Source organism: Tasmannia lanceolata, unplaced genomic scaffold (genome assembly GCF_043159265.1).
Source record: "Tasmannia lanceolata isolate RefF3 unplaced genomic scaffold, GAP_Taslan_0.1 ptg000019l, whole genome shotgun sequence".
NCBI classification, from domain to species: Eukaryota; Viridiplantae; Streptophyta; class Magnoliopsida; order Canellales; family Winteraceae; genus Tasmannia; species Tasmannia lanceolata.
This window is the reverse complement of record NW_027518696.1, coordinates 7,143,493-7,158,018: the sequence shown is the minus strand read 5'-3', so window position 1 is coordinate 7,158,018 and position 14,526 is coordinate 7,143,493. Positions and strand designations below refer to the sequence as shown.

The 14,526-nt window shown below is 42.0% G+C and overlaps 1 protein-coding gene across 4 annotated transcripts in view; it reads left to right on the top strand.

The window, feature by feature from the left end:
- LOC143853307 (sucrose nonfermenting 4-like protein) overlaps window positions 1-14,526 on the top strand; it is a 59,053-nt gene that overhangs the window by 33,793 nt on the left and 10,734 nt on the right. For 3 of the 4 annotated variants that reach the window (XM_077363025.1, XM_077363024.1, XM_077363023.1), the window contains exons 9-12: window positions 1,818-1,962; window positions 2,039-2,212; window positions 5,476-5,539; window positions 5,669-5,738. In XM_077363025.1, coding sequence (XP_077219140.1) covers window positions 1,818-1,962; window positions 2,039-2,212; window positions 5,476-5,539; window positions 5,669-5,738 — 453 coding nt within the window. Of the gene's footprint in view, window positions 1-1,817; window positions 1,963-2,038; window positions 2,213-5,176; window positions 5,299-5,475; window positions 5,540-5,668; window positions 5,739-14,526 lie in introns of all 4 variants that reach the window. The other variant, XR_013237071.1, reaches the window with a different exon arrangement.

Genomic DNA, 14,526 nt, shown 5'->3' with positions numbered 1-14,526 from the left:
AATCGTGAAGTCGTTGGAGAGTCACCGGAGATTCAGCGGGAGTCGCTGGGAATCCGAATTCCCAGTTTTTGGGGATTCGAGAAGATTCCCGTTTCGGATTCGCGAACCGGGGAATCGCCGTTCTCCACTCCTAGGGAAGAATCCTGCTTCCTTGATTTGAATAACATAATTTTGTGATAAGGTTCCCAGGAATGTTATGTGGTGGGTCCTTGAAAGGAAAAAAGTGCCTACTAAATATGTTGATATGATTAAAGATATGTATAATGGAGCAGTAACTAGTGTCAGAACTACGGATTTCATGTCTAGTGAGTTTCCAATTACAATAGGACTACACCAAGGATCAGCTCTAAGCCCTTATCTTTTTACGCTAGTTATGAATGAACTTACGGAAGGTATCCAAGATGAGGTGTCGTGGTGTATGTTATTTGCAGATGGCATGGTATTAATCGAAAAATAAAAGCAGAAGTTAATGCTAAGTTATAGTTATGGAGAACTACTTTGGAATCCAGAGATTTAAGACTGAGCAGGACTAAGACAGAGTATATTGAGTGCAACTTTAGTAATGTAAGGAGGCGGGGTGAGGATGTAGTAAATATGACTGGACAGGAGGTACTTAAGAGGGATATCTTTTGCTATCTTGGTTCAATCCTACACAAAAAGGGAGAGATTGAAGAGGATGTTAACCCCATAATAAGAGCAGGTTGGTTGAAGTGGAAGCATGCTTCAGGAGTTCTGTGCGACCGTAAAATACCTACCAAGTTGAAGGGAAAGTTTTATAAGACAACTGTGAGGCCAGCCATGCTGTACGACTTAGAATGTTGGGCCACGAAGAAGCAGCATGTGCATAAGATGAGTGCAGTAGAGATGCGAATGCTTAGATGGATGTACGACCACACAAGGTTTTATAGAATTAAAAATGAAGACATCCGTAAAAAGGTGGGGGTGGCATCAATTGAGGATAAGATGAGAGAGCACCGCTTAAGATGGTTTGAGCATATCCAACGTAGGCCTTTGGATGCTCCAGTGAGAAGAAGTAACTCGTGTGGTCGTGCCAAGTTGATGGAGTAAAAAGAAGTAGGGGCGGACCGAAAACAACTTGGGTAGAAGCAGTGAGGAAAAACTTGATAGCTAGGAACATAACAGAGAAAATGACCTTGGATAAGAGAAAATGGAAGAAAATGATCCATGTAGAGGAACCCAACTTAGTCAATTTGAGCTGGGTAGTTCCTTTTACCTTCTTCTTGTAAACTTTCTAAGGGATTCATTAGCCGACCCCAACTAGTTTGGGACATTGGCTTAGTTGAGTTGAGTTGAGTATAATTTTATGAATGGATCTTCGTAATGAGTGGTTAGTGTACTATAAAAACTTGGTTATCAACATGTTTGAGATAGAGCAATTGAAAAAAAAAATGTTTGGGATAGAAAATCTGTGTCTCTCTAATCAAAAGACGATATGTCATTGAATTGGTGCACACTGTAAATTTAGTACAATATTAAGTTCTGATGGAAGAAATCCTTTTAGTTATATTGGTATGAGAAACTTTACTCTGGTACAGCATGATTTTTAATGATTAGGTATATTGCCTTAGTTATTTTAATTTCACTTTCCAGGTATTCTTCTAAAACCAAGTTATGGTGCAGACTTCTCTTATATGGTTGTATTCTAGCCTTTTTTTTTGGATCTTGTTAATAATTGATTCGATTAATCCTTTCTCTATCTGTACCCTTTAATTATGTCGTTAACTCCTCTGCTCATATTTTAATGTGTGATCATTTCTGTATTTTCATGCTTTTTAATATCCAATTTTTACGTGCAGGCTGGTCCATATGATTATTTGAAAGATGTTGCCATAAAGATCCTGCAAAATGAAGTGGCAACAGTTCCGATTATCCATTCTTCATCACAGGATTCTTCATTTCCTCAGCTGCTACATCTTGCATCGCTTTCAGGAATACTGAAATGTAAGATTTATGCCATGGCTTGCTACTCTCTAAAGCATATGATCTACTGCTAACATTTGGGCCTTCTAATTTCCAGGTATTTGCAGGCATTTCAGACATTCTTCTAGCTCTTTGCCTGTTCTGCAGCAACCAATTTGTGCAATACCTTTGGGTACATGGGTTCCAAGGATTGGGGAATCAAATGGACGACCATTAGCAATGTTGAGACCAAATGCGTCTCTTAGTTCTGCACTATCTTTGTTAGTTCAAGGTAGATATTCTGTTCTCTTACTAATTGAATGATATGCATGTTAATTAGGACTTCATCAAATCTTGTTCTTGATTATTATTTCAATATAGGTGTATTAGGATTTTTTAGCAAAGAAAGAAAAAAATAATCATTAATGCAAACATGATCCCATCAAAAATTGAATTACATTTGAGGCTAGGTGACTAGAGTGAGTTGCTCCGATGTTGTTTCATAAAAAAATAAAAAGTTCAGAAAAACATGATAAAGAAAAGTAATTTATGAATAACTTGCATTATATTTCTGAATTGACAGGTGAATGGCATTTTATTTGATTTCATGTCCGTCTGGCTCCATACAATGAAAAAGACCAAAATGCTCTCCCCTTCTTCTCTGTTTTTTCGGTTTTTTTATCTCCCACATCGTCAACGACCATCGCTGCAACTCGGAAGAGGAGGAAGAGGAAGAAGTGGAGGAAGAAGAAGAAAAAGAAGAGGAAGAAGAAGAGGAAGAGGAAGAAAATAGGAGGAAGAAGAGAGAAAAATAAGAATCAACGCTGAAAAAATGGAAAAGAGGGAAAACAAAAAAAGAAGAATCGACATTGGAAAAAATGGAAGACGCCTAGAAAAATGGTAAAAAAAAGAGGAGGAAGGAAAAGTTGGGGTCGAGTTGATCTCCTTTTCGAAGGGTTGATGGAAAAAGGAGATTATGTGATCACACAGGGCAAATAAGCTGTGTTCAATGGTCAACATGGAAGGAAAAAAGAGATTTTTGGATCATACTTGAATGAAGCAAAAACAGGGCGTTGTAATGATTCGAAGGTGATGCTTCACAACACGGGAGTTAAAGCATTAGAGTTCAGGGCACACATCGTGAAATTTCAAGGTCATCTTTTGCATGAAGCTTAGGTTGGTCAGTGTAATCATTGGTGTCATGAAGAGATACCCATTATACTATCCATGTAGAACTACAGAACTAATGTAGCCTGACTATGCGTGAATGGGCATTTTCACCAGGGTTGGTCAACAATCGCACCTAGTGCAAATTGTAGAAGTTAAAAGGAAAACCTTTGACATTTTCCCCTTCTTTGTATTGCTTTAGAAAATCCAATAAAGCCTTCACTTTATAATGCATACTTCCCTCTTTTATAACTAATAACTAGGAGGGAAAAGCAATGTGATGGGTGTGGAAAAGCAAATGTGGAAAGTCCTGGTCGCAAATATGGATCCCCTTTGATGCAAATAAGGAATGTCTAAAGCAGAATTATAGATCTCCTTTAGTGAAAATATGGAATGACTTGGGCGTGTGATTGGGAAGCAATTGGGGTTGAGCCTTTGGCTCAGTGGTCAAGGCGTTGTTCTTCAACAGTTCAACGTGGAGGTCGGAGGTTCAATCCCAGCTTACCTACTAAAAAAAGTGGTTGGGAAGCAATCCCATGGTGTGGCTTGAGCAGGGAAAAGGACTCAAAATCCACGTTTATTGTGAGTTGGAAACAGATATGTAATCCGCGGCTATATTAAATTGACAATGGACATCCAATCAACAGCTACCATCATGGGAAATGGAAAAGTTATCTTTTGGGTATGTGGATGGAGATGCTGTGGATGGGAATGGCGCATATACAAGTGGACACGCTTGGGTGCCCCTGGCCTTGAGCCTCTCTGACCGTCGCACAACTTTTGGATGGGCCTGCTTCCTCTCGTAATCAGATGCTCTGGATCGGACCCCACCAAGAACAGTAGGAGAATTATAAATAAGGCACACAATGAGCAAGTATGGGAAAATGAGAAAATCAGGGAAAATAGCTAGACATCACAACCTTTCAACTCGCTTCAGCTGAGTTCTCTCCCAATCACTAAAGGGATGATGTGGCACAGGCGCATGCATGTGAATGTTGTTTTCTGTAAACTATTTTCTTAAAATTTAATCATTTATTGTTCTTTTAACTCAAGGGTTTGGCGTTTGTGGTGTAATTTTAGGAATGCTTATGTATATTTAAGTACGGAGATTATTTAGGGACCTTTCTGTAATTTTGGGTCATATAATGACATTTTGGGTTGGTTCTATAATGTATTGTTATGGGATTTTAAAAAAAAGAGGAGATTTCTTATTATTGAGACTAGAATTTTGTTTCTGGTTTTACTGTGATTAATTGCTGCTGGAAAAAATATTCCTTTTAATTGGAATCAGCTAATGACTATCAAGATTTTAAATTTCGATTTCGGGAAACAAAAACGTTTTGGTTTCAGTTGGAAATTTCGGTGAAAATCCTGTAAAATCACGGAAACATGCAAATGATAGAATTTAAAGATCATGAATAACACTGCAAGAGAAAAAATATAAACAAAAAAATAATGAAACTAAGGGAAATGCTAGAAAAAGCACAAATACACACTTAGAAACCATCACATAAGCAAGACAACCATCCATCATCTCTTAAAAACGTCGAACAGGTAGTGACATGCGCGACATCACATGCCTTATTTTAATACATACCATGTTTCACATGTAATTCATATAAATATTTTTATATAATACATGTACCCCAATTCACTTGCAATTCATATAAATCTAATAATGCAATACATAGTGATATGGTGTAGCACTATTACACTTGCGATTTTGGTTGCATTTCAGTCGTTTCGGTTTCGGTTTCGGTTTTCGTAGGGATGGAAATGGAAACATTTCAGTCGTTTCATGTCGGTTTCGGTGGAAATTTAAAACTATGCTGTGACTACAATAAATCATGATTTTTGGTTCTCCTATATTTGTCTCAGTTTTGCATATTTCACTTGGAAGAGAATGTGATTCATTACTGTCAGTTTCCTGTTTTGTTAATTCCGTTCATTAAGAACGGAAACTAAAATGTTTCTCACATAGTAAATGTGAAAACGACCAGTTACTGCAAAAGCTTAAGCTGTTGGAGAAGGCATTATTTAATCTTTTATACTTTAACACTCTCCCTCACGTGTGGCCCCTCTTTTTTAGGGTTGGGCTACACGTGGCACATGTGGCCCATCTTTTGGGTTTGGCCATTGCATGTGGATTTTTGCTATCAAGGAGGTTTGAACTCAGGACCTTTGGGTCTGATACAATGTGAAAACGACCAGGTACTCCGAAAGCTTAAGCTGTTGGAGATGGCATTATTTAATGTTTTACATTTTAACAGTAAAGAAGTATAAAGAATCATTTTTTATCAATGTTAATACAAAGCTTATTTGTCTTGTTTTCACCAAATTATTCTTTTGACCATCTACTATTTGCTGTACTTGTGATTGCCTTTGCAGCTCAAGTTAGTTCAATACCAATAGTTGATGACAATGATGCATTACTGGATATATATTCTAGAAGGTAATATTTTGTCGTCTACTATTGTCCATTTTATATTTCCTTATCTAGTGTGTGTGTGTGTACATATTGTGTTATCGCTTGCTACTCTAACATATAAGGTTGATTTGTGGGGCATTATTTGTTTAACAGTGATATAACAGCTTTGGCGAAAGACACAGCTTATGCACAGATCCACCTTGATGAAATGACTATTCATCAGGTAACTGCTATAGCCTTTGTTTTCCTCGGAAATTAATGTTCTGTACACTTATTCATCTGAAGAATGGGTGTATGTAAGTGGATGGATTTTGAATGCCTAATGTGATTTTTATGCCTTTTTTTAGAAGAGATTGACATGCAAATATTATATTTTTAGAATTGAATTTTACTGCTGATAAGAAAAGGTGCACTCATAATAGATTACCATTTGGTGACTTCTTTTTCCACAAAGGTCTTCACAAATGCAAATTCCACCATCTATAATATGTAAAGAAACATTCGCTTTCACCGTAGCCCACCTTGGGCAGTCTGTCAATTGAAGTTACTTCCTCAAATCTTCTGAATGACAGGATGTGTTGAGGGTTGTAGAGCTCTTTCTCTGTGTCTTTCTAATTTGCCATCTAAACAGCTTTCTGTCCTTATACATTTTTTATATCTGTGATCTGTATACTTCTCCCTAACTGGACTTATATGTTGTTTTTTAAATTGCCAAGGCAGCCACTATATCTGTTAACATGCTAAAACAGCTGAAGAACACATGGGCTGCAATGCTGCATCATTGGTGCCAAACCAATACAGGTTATGTTCAAAGTGAACACAATTGGTAGATGATTCTTGTCATTGCTATTCTTATAAATTAATGATTCCATATGGTCAGAGTATGTAATATGCCTAAGGGCATAATAGACTTTGTACCTGTGGCTCTTTAATATAAATATACGAGTGAGGGGGAGATCCTCTCAACTCATTCATTTCTCTCAAATTCTTTTTGTCAACATGGAATCAGAGCCCTAGGGTTAGCGTGCCCTAAAGGACCTCCATTGAAGATCTCATGTCTTCTCCTTCTCCTCCTCGCCTCCATGCCCTAAACCTCTCTCTCTCTCGGCCCTCTCCTCGCACCTCCTGCCTCTGCCCCCCCTCTCACGCCCCCCCCCCCCCCTCCCGGCCCCCCTTCTCCGACCCCTGCCTCTTCTAACCCTAACCCTAAACCTTTTTTTTGAAAGATGACAAATATTTTCATTGGTACTATGAAAGGTACATTGGGGACCAGAGGTCCCAGCTTGCATTACATAGTATCGAGTATGCCTGGCCTTGCTCCTAAGTCGGGAAAACTGAGAGTAAACAAATAAAAAAAGTCTGGGTCGCGCCATCATGCACCATGCCATCCTCACACTGCCGCCAAACAAAAAAGGAACCCCTTTCAAAACCATAAGGATCTGTCCTCCACTGTGATCGTACAAAAGGATCGTCCACCAGCTTCACAATTCAAACACTTTGCACTCCTTTTCTAGCAACTCTAAACTTCCACCACAAAAACAAATGAGAGAAACATCCGGGCAAACATGCCTTACAAAGCGAAAGACCATGGTCTCTCAAGCTATTGAGGATCTACTTCATTTACTTCACCCCGCCTGGATAACATGACAGCTCAGCATCTGAACAATGGCTAGAGGTTGTGCTTCCATCAGCGCTCTTCCGATTGGCAAAGTAACCAATTCCGCACGATGAACCTCCTCCTTTATTCACCAACTTTACAACCTAAAAACTCCGCACCCCTTTTCTAGCAACTCTAAACATCCATCACAAAAACAGATGAGAAAAACATCTGGGCAAAAAGGCCTCACATAATGAAAGACCATGGTCTCTCAAGCTAGTGAGGATCTATTTCATTTACTACACCCCACCTGGATAACATGAGAGCTCAGCATCTGAACAAGGAGCAGAGGTTTTTGCTTCCATTAGAGCTCTCCCGATTGGTAAAGGAACCCAATTTCACACATTAAACCTCCTCCTTTACATTTGAGATGAAAACAGACAATAAAGGCATCCCCCGCCTAAGGAATAATTACACCATAACCAAGAAAGTAAAGAACGACTTAACCCTTAATCTCCAACAAGGAACCATCACGCTGACCACACACACCACCAATTTTGAAACACTCCTGCGATGAGACAACAACCACCACTATTAGTCTCTCTCTTTTAACACCTAGCAACATCTAGAACCTGAAAACAACAGACTCTTCCAACCATAATTCCAACATACCCAAAAACCCTCCAAGCACCTAACTGCTGCAGACAGACCTTCCTTCTCCTAACTTCAATACCAAAGGCTTTACCCTGAGACTTAGACTCAATAAAAGAAAAGAAAAGAAAGACCCAAAAGCTCCTAATAAAAAAACTATATACATAGGAGAAAAAGACTCTATTTCCTTGGAGCAATAGGTTCTCCCTTCCCCCAACCCCCAACCCTGAATTTTTCTTTTTTCCTTTTTCTCACTCAAATCCATTTTCTCCATTCCCAAGAACCTTTTCTTCGGCTCTACTGAGTTCTCTTCATATCCTACCCCGAAGATATCACCTATAGATAGCATTTCATCAACCTCATCAGAGGCATTGACTTCTTTCATGGCTTGAAAACTCCTGACCTTTCCACTCTGATCCACCTCTAGCGATTCCCTGGAAGTTTTGAATTCCTCTTCAGGAGTGTCAACTATAGGCTCCTTTTCCATTTTTGAACCCTTTTGTTCTGATTCCTAGCTCTGCCTCCTTACCTTCCGTTCTTCTTCCAAGGCCTTTTTAAAGTGCGGAAGTTTGTAAACCGCGATACAAGCTTCTTTAACATTTCTCTTGCCTATCAAACGGAAGAGCTCCTCTGCATTCTTTCTCGCAGCTTTTTTGAATTCCTTACATTCTTGCTTTATTATCTCCATCTCTCTCTCTTTGGGCGTTGGTGGACCTTCATATGTCCTCTTCTCCTTATCCTTGGGCACCTTCTTGCTTTCTTCTACTGGATTATCCTCCCATACTACTTTTCTTTTTCCTTATAAGGTGACCCTGTAGCTTTCTTTTAAAGAAAGATAAACCACCTTTAGTAACCTGAAGGGGTGTCAGTAATGATTATGGCCCTCAAGCTTGAGGCCACCTCGCATGGAGGAAGCTTTTCCAATACGGAAACTTTTCAGCTTTTGGGCTGATTTGACCGTTTCCTTTGGTTATGACTCCTGTCATCTTCTTTCCTATTAGATTTTCCAAAATCCTTTTTGTAGCTAACATTTATTTTTTTGGAGCCCGTCAAGACTCCAGCCGACTCCGTATCTTTTTTGTCACTTGTTCGATTTCTGTTGGCCATCCCTCGTGTGCCACTTGTCCTAAACATTAATGCACTATGTTTGTCCTTCACAACAAGCCTTCCTTCTTTACTTTGAGGGCTCGTTATTCTAATCATTTTTTTTTTTGAAAGACGTTATTCTAATCTCAACACCTATGATTTGTTTAGGGGTAATCTATTCAATTCAAATTCGGGAGCTGGATCTTTCAACGGCTTTTTTTCCTTGTCCTTTCATTTGTCAAGAAATTGTTTTCCTTTATTATCACGGATTAACTTTTCCTTCGGCATTGGCACGCTGGACTTCCGTTTGACAGCCTCCTCTCGATGCCCATTGTTTTCCCCGCTTCAATCACTTCTCCAACATGCTGCTTTTCATTAATATTCGTCCCCACATCTAGCGCCTGAATTCTTACCAGATAGCTCTTTGTTTCTACCTTAAGGCTAATAAATGGAATCTGGTATTTCCAGTTTGAAGTGAGAACCTTTGCTGAGGCGAAAGCCATGCAATGGTCGTGATTCCCCGTGAGTTGGACCTCAATCACCTGCCCAAAGTACTTCCCCAGAGCCTCTATTGTTGAAAAAGTCCATGCATGTAGCGGGATGTCATAAAATCTGATCCTTATGGCTTTCGTTCCAGTGTTGAACAATGGATTCCAATTCAAAATTGAAAAGGATCAACGATGGGCTAATGTGAAACGGTTTTTCTAACTGAGGTAGACCCCAAACTCTCTTTGCCCATGACCATACAGGATCCATGAGTTAATTCTCATGCAACCCACCAAACATCTTTTAAGGGCCGATTTACGCTCCTCAACCTGCCCAGCGGTATACTAATCTCCGGTGGCCCACTACTGGTTTCATTTTTCTAAGGCATTTCATCATCACCCTCTTTGTGAGTCCTACCACTTGCTCCTTCCTTTTGCTGCACAGGGCAATTCCAGCGTAGATTGCGACTTCCAAAATTCTTATAACCACAGCCCTGGGCATTTCCAATCTGACTGATGAGAAGAGATATTCCTACTGCTCCTCTTCGCCCATGTACCGAAAGTTCTAGCTCCTGCGTGGTAGTTTCGTAAGAAGGCTTCTCTCGCATCCTCACTTTCCGGGGCTATATAGTGATTTCTTGGAGGGGACATGGAAAGAAGGATCGATGGAAAGAGTATTGGATAGAAACCCTATGGTATCTATGCCTGCTGAAGTCAGCTATTCATTTCCAGGGAGTTCAGATCTAGGTTATAAGGTTCAGTTCGCTTGCTTCACTTCATCAAGGAGTTGAGTTGGGCTGCTCTTTCCCTGCGGAAAGTCAATCAATGCAGGCACCTTTCTTCGCTTTGTAGCACTACTCTTGCTATAGGTTAGGGCTTCTTTAGCGCATAGCTAGTTTGAAGCTCAAACAACGACCGGGGAATTCTCAAGCTATGGGTGTTCCAATCAATCTTTGTGAGAAGCCTCTGTTCCTATAGTTGTAATAGGGTAGGGACAAGAGAAAGAAGCAGGAATGGTACCAATGGCACTTATCCGAATTCCTATTGCTTTGTCTTCAAGATATTGCACTTCAAAATCGTTACTAGTAGCACTGCAAGTGCACTTCCTATCTAGGCAAACCAAACCCGAAAAAGCACCTCCCCCCCCCGGCTAGCCTTGGAAGAGAGGGTGTGCGGGAGAACAGAATTGAGCATCAAGGCTGTGAAACACATGTGATCCGAACATTGGCGCGAGAGTTCCATACAAGGCTTTGTAAACGCTGATCGTGCTACAAAGCCAAGGCGTTGAGCCTCTCTGTAGAAGAATCCCATCTTTCCAGCACCTCAAACTACTCTAGTTTTGAAAACCCAACCCCAACCCTAAACCTAACCCTAACCCTAACCTTCATCCTAGTGCCCTGATGCACCAGACTCTCACTTTGAGATTATTCTTCATGGCTCCACTTCTGTCATTCATGGATTCTGTCTGACATTGTGACTTCGATGTATGCCCTCATTGGAGCCGCGTGTAGCGCCCTCGCCTTGCCCTAGTTTGCCCCTTCTCGTCTCTACTTTTTTTTTTTTGAGCCTCGTCGTCCTCAGGGTTGTCTTTTACCTCATTTTCTTTGTCATTATGGATCCCGTTATTGAGAATTCATCTACAGGTGTGGTACCTGCCGTTAGTGTGACACCGCCTTCGGTTCCTTTTTCTTCTACCTCTGTGGATAGTTCCTTCCCACAGATGACTACTGTCAAGTTAGATGGGGCAAACTACGTTACTTGGAAGGCCGCAGTAGAGACCTATATCATTGCTTATGGCAAGGCCCACGCCATCCGTCGTGACCCCCTCCTAAAACCGACTCCGCCTATGATTGGTGGGAACAGGAGGATGCTCTAGTTCACACTCACTTTGGCAGAGTATGGCGCCTCACATTGCTGGCACCCTGATGCTGCTCCCTCCCGCCAAGCAGATCTGGGATCAGATTATCCTCCTTTATTTTGGTGTTGCCAACATCAGCCATATCTGCTCTACTTACTCTGAGTGGATACGATTTCGACGTGGGGATCTCTCCATTGCCTCTCACTACAGCTAGTTTGTTGCTCTCTGCCATCAACTTGATGTCTTTATGCTGTTTGATGTCTTTATGCCTCTCACATCTGACCTCACTGTTGCTACTCGCCAGAGGGACCAGATGTGAGTTGTCCACCATCTTGAGAACTTGGGTCCGGAGTACACTCATCTCCGTCAGCAGATTATCGGCTCTGGATCCATTCCGTCACTCACAGAGGTGTTTTCCCGTGTTCAACAGTGTTCTCTCTGTGATTCTTCGATATTGTCGTTGGCTCAACTCTAGCAGCCTAGGATAGTGGTTCTCGTCAGAACCATAGTGTTGCGTCTTTTGTCCGTAGCCGTGGCCGTAGAGGCCGGGGATGTGGCCGTGTTGGTGGTGGACGTGGCTGATCATTTTGTACTCATTGCCTGAGAGAGGGCTACCACATGGATATCTGTTACACTCTTCACATCGGGCTTCGTCAGGCTCGCTCGGCCCACCTGTGTGCTACTGGTACTTCAGAGCTACCACAGCCTTCTACTACTACTCCTGTACCCGCTGATGATTCATACACCCTATCTCGTGTTGACTATGAGGAGTTTCAACACCTTCGTCTTAGTGCTTGTCCGCCTTCTGCAGGGTTTGCCCAGCCAGGTAGCTCACCCATCACTCTTCTTTCGAGCTCCGGGTCATGGATCATTGATTTGGGAGCCTCAAACCACACCACCTGTAACGCCTCTCACCTGGCCTCATTTAGGTCTTTTCCCTCAGGTTCTCAGTCCATCACACTTGTTGATGGGTCCACTACTCCCATCACCGGTGTTGGTACTGCTTGTCCTCACTCCAGTCTCACTTTATCTTCAGTACTGTGTGTACTTAGATCTCCATTTAGTTTACTATATGTTAGTCAGATTACTAAAAGCCTTCATTGCGCTGTCTCATTTTATCTTTCTTAGTCTTTTTCAGGATTTCTCAACTGTGGGGACGATTGGATCGGGTCGTGAGGTGGATGATGGGTTGTATCGTCTTGACTGTCGACCGCCTACTGTCTTGTATAGTTTCGTGGATGCCTATCAGTGGCACTATCGTCTTGGCCATCTATCGCCTCAGCGGCTTCAACAGACATATCTTGTTCTAGGCCCTCTTTCGAATTTTCAGTACGAGTCTTGCGAACTCGAGAAGCACCATCGTGTGTCATTTCCATCCCGGGTCGTTAGTAGAGTCTTTAGTCCGTTTCAGTTAGTTCACTCTGATGTATGGGGCCCTCTAGGGTCGCGTCTGCAACTGGTTTTAAGTATTTCTTTGTCTTATTGATGATTATTCTCGTATGACATGGATGTATTTATGTAAAGACTGTTCTGAGGTCTTCTTTGCCTTTCGCACTTTCTATGCTGAAATTCAAAATCAATATAATTGCAATATTCAATATCTGCGCACTGATAATGCTAGGGAATTTTTCTCTGGTTCACATGGCTTTCAAGACTAGCTGTCCACCCGTGGCATCCTTCATTAGTCCTCTTGTGCTTAGACCTCTCAACAGAACGGTGTTGCTGAGAGGAAGCTCTGCTTCTTACCTGAGGTAACCCGCACCCTACTCTTTCAAATGCGGGTGCCTAAGTAGTATTAGAGTGATGCCATTCTTATGGCCTTTTTCTTGGCTAATCACCTTCCCTCGTCCGTTCTTCGTGGTGAGTCGCCATTCATGGTTTTACACCCTGACAAGGATCCATTTCCTCTCACTTACTCGTGTATTTGGCTGTGTTTGTTTTGTACATCACCTAGGTCCGGGTCGTGATAAACTGGAGTCTCATTCCGAGGGTTGTGTTTTCATGGCGTACTCGCGTACGCAGAAGGGATATCGTTGCTACAGTCCTCGTCTTCGTCGCTGGTTTGTGTATGCCAATGTTATGTTTTTTGAGTCCGAGCCCTTCTTCACTTAGGGATCTGAGCCTCGTACTTATCTTTCAAATGCAGAGGTCTCCCTTCCTCTCCCTATCCTGCCGAATTCAGTCGTAATCCCTTCTATCTCTCAGTCTGCTCCTGTGGCTCCACCAGCTGTGCCTGCTTTGCCTGCTCCTCCAACCACTACGAAGCAGTATCAGCGACCCCGACACAAGAACGATCCCACGCTACCTCTCGATCTGTCCTCCTCTCAAGCGCTGATCCTCGCGTCGTCTTCTCAGGTATCCACTCAGCCTTCCTCCATTGCGGTTTCTGATTCTCCTATTGCTTCCCGCACTCGTTCTCACTCTACTGTACACCCTATCTCTAATTTTGTTTCATATGATAATCTCACCCCTACTTTCAAAAGCTGTGTCTTCTTTGTCTTCTGTCTCTTTACCGCAGGTATGTGGTTGAGGCTCTCGCACATCCTGGTTGGGTGAGGCCATGGACCTAAAAATGGGTGCTCTTCACACCAATGAGACTTGGGATCTGATTCCCTTACCATCTGGTGTTCGCACTGTTGGTTGTAGACGGGTGTTCTCCATTAAATAGTTGTCAGATGGCACTGTTGAGCGCTTGAAGGCGCGCCTGGTTGCGAAAGGGTATACTCAGACCTTTGTTGCTGACTACATTGAGACGTTCTCTCCAGTTGCTAAGATTTCATCTGTTCGAGTACTTCTTTCTCTAGCAGTAAATGGTGGTTGTGCCCTACATCAGTTAGATGTGAAGAATGCCTTTCTTCGTGGCGAACTCACTAAGGAGGTGTATATGGAGCAACCTCCAGGGTATGTTGCTCAGGGGGAGATGTCTTCCTCTGTGTGTCGCCTGCGGAAATCTCTTCATGGACTCAAACAGTCCCCACGTCCCTCGTTTGGGAGGTTCAGTAAGGTAGTCATGCGTTTTGGCATGAAACAATGTGCAGTGGACCACTCAGTGTTCAATCATCACTACTCAGCTGGTTGCATTTTCTGATCGTGTATGTCAATGACATCATCATCACAGGTAGTAATTCAGGAAGGACACACCAATTGAAAACATTCTTATAGAAAGAATTTTCTACTAAGGATCTAGGTTGTCTCAGGTACTTCCTTGGAATAGAGGTAGCACGATATTCTAAAGAGCTCTCTCTATCATAAAGGAAATATGTTTTGGATTTTCTGGAAGAGACAAGCAACCTTGGGGTCAAGCCATCGTCTGTAACCATAGATCCTAATGTGA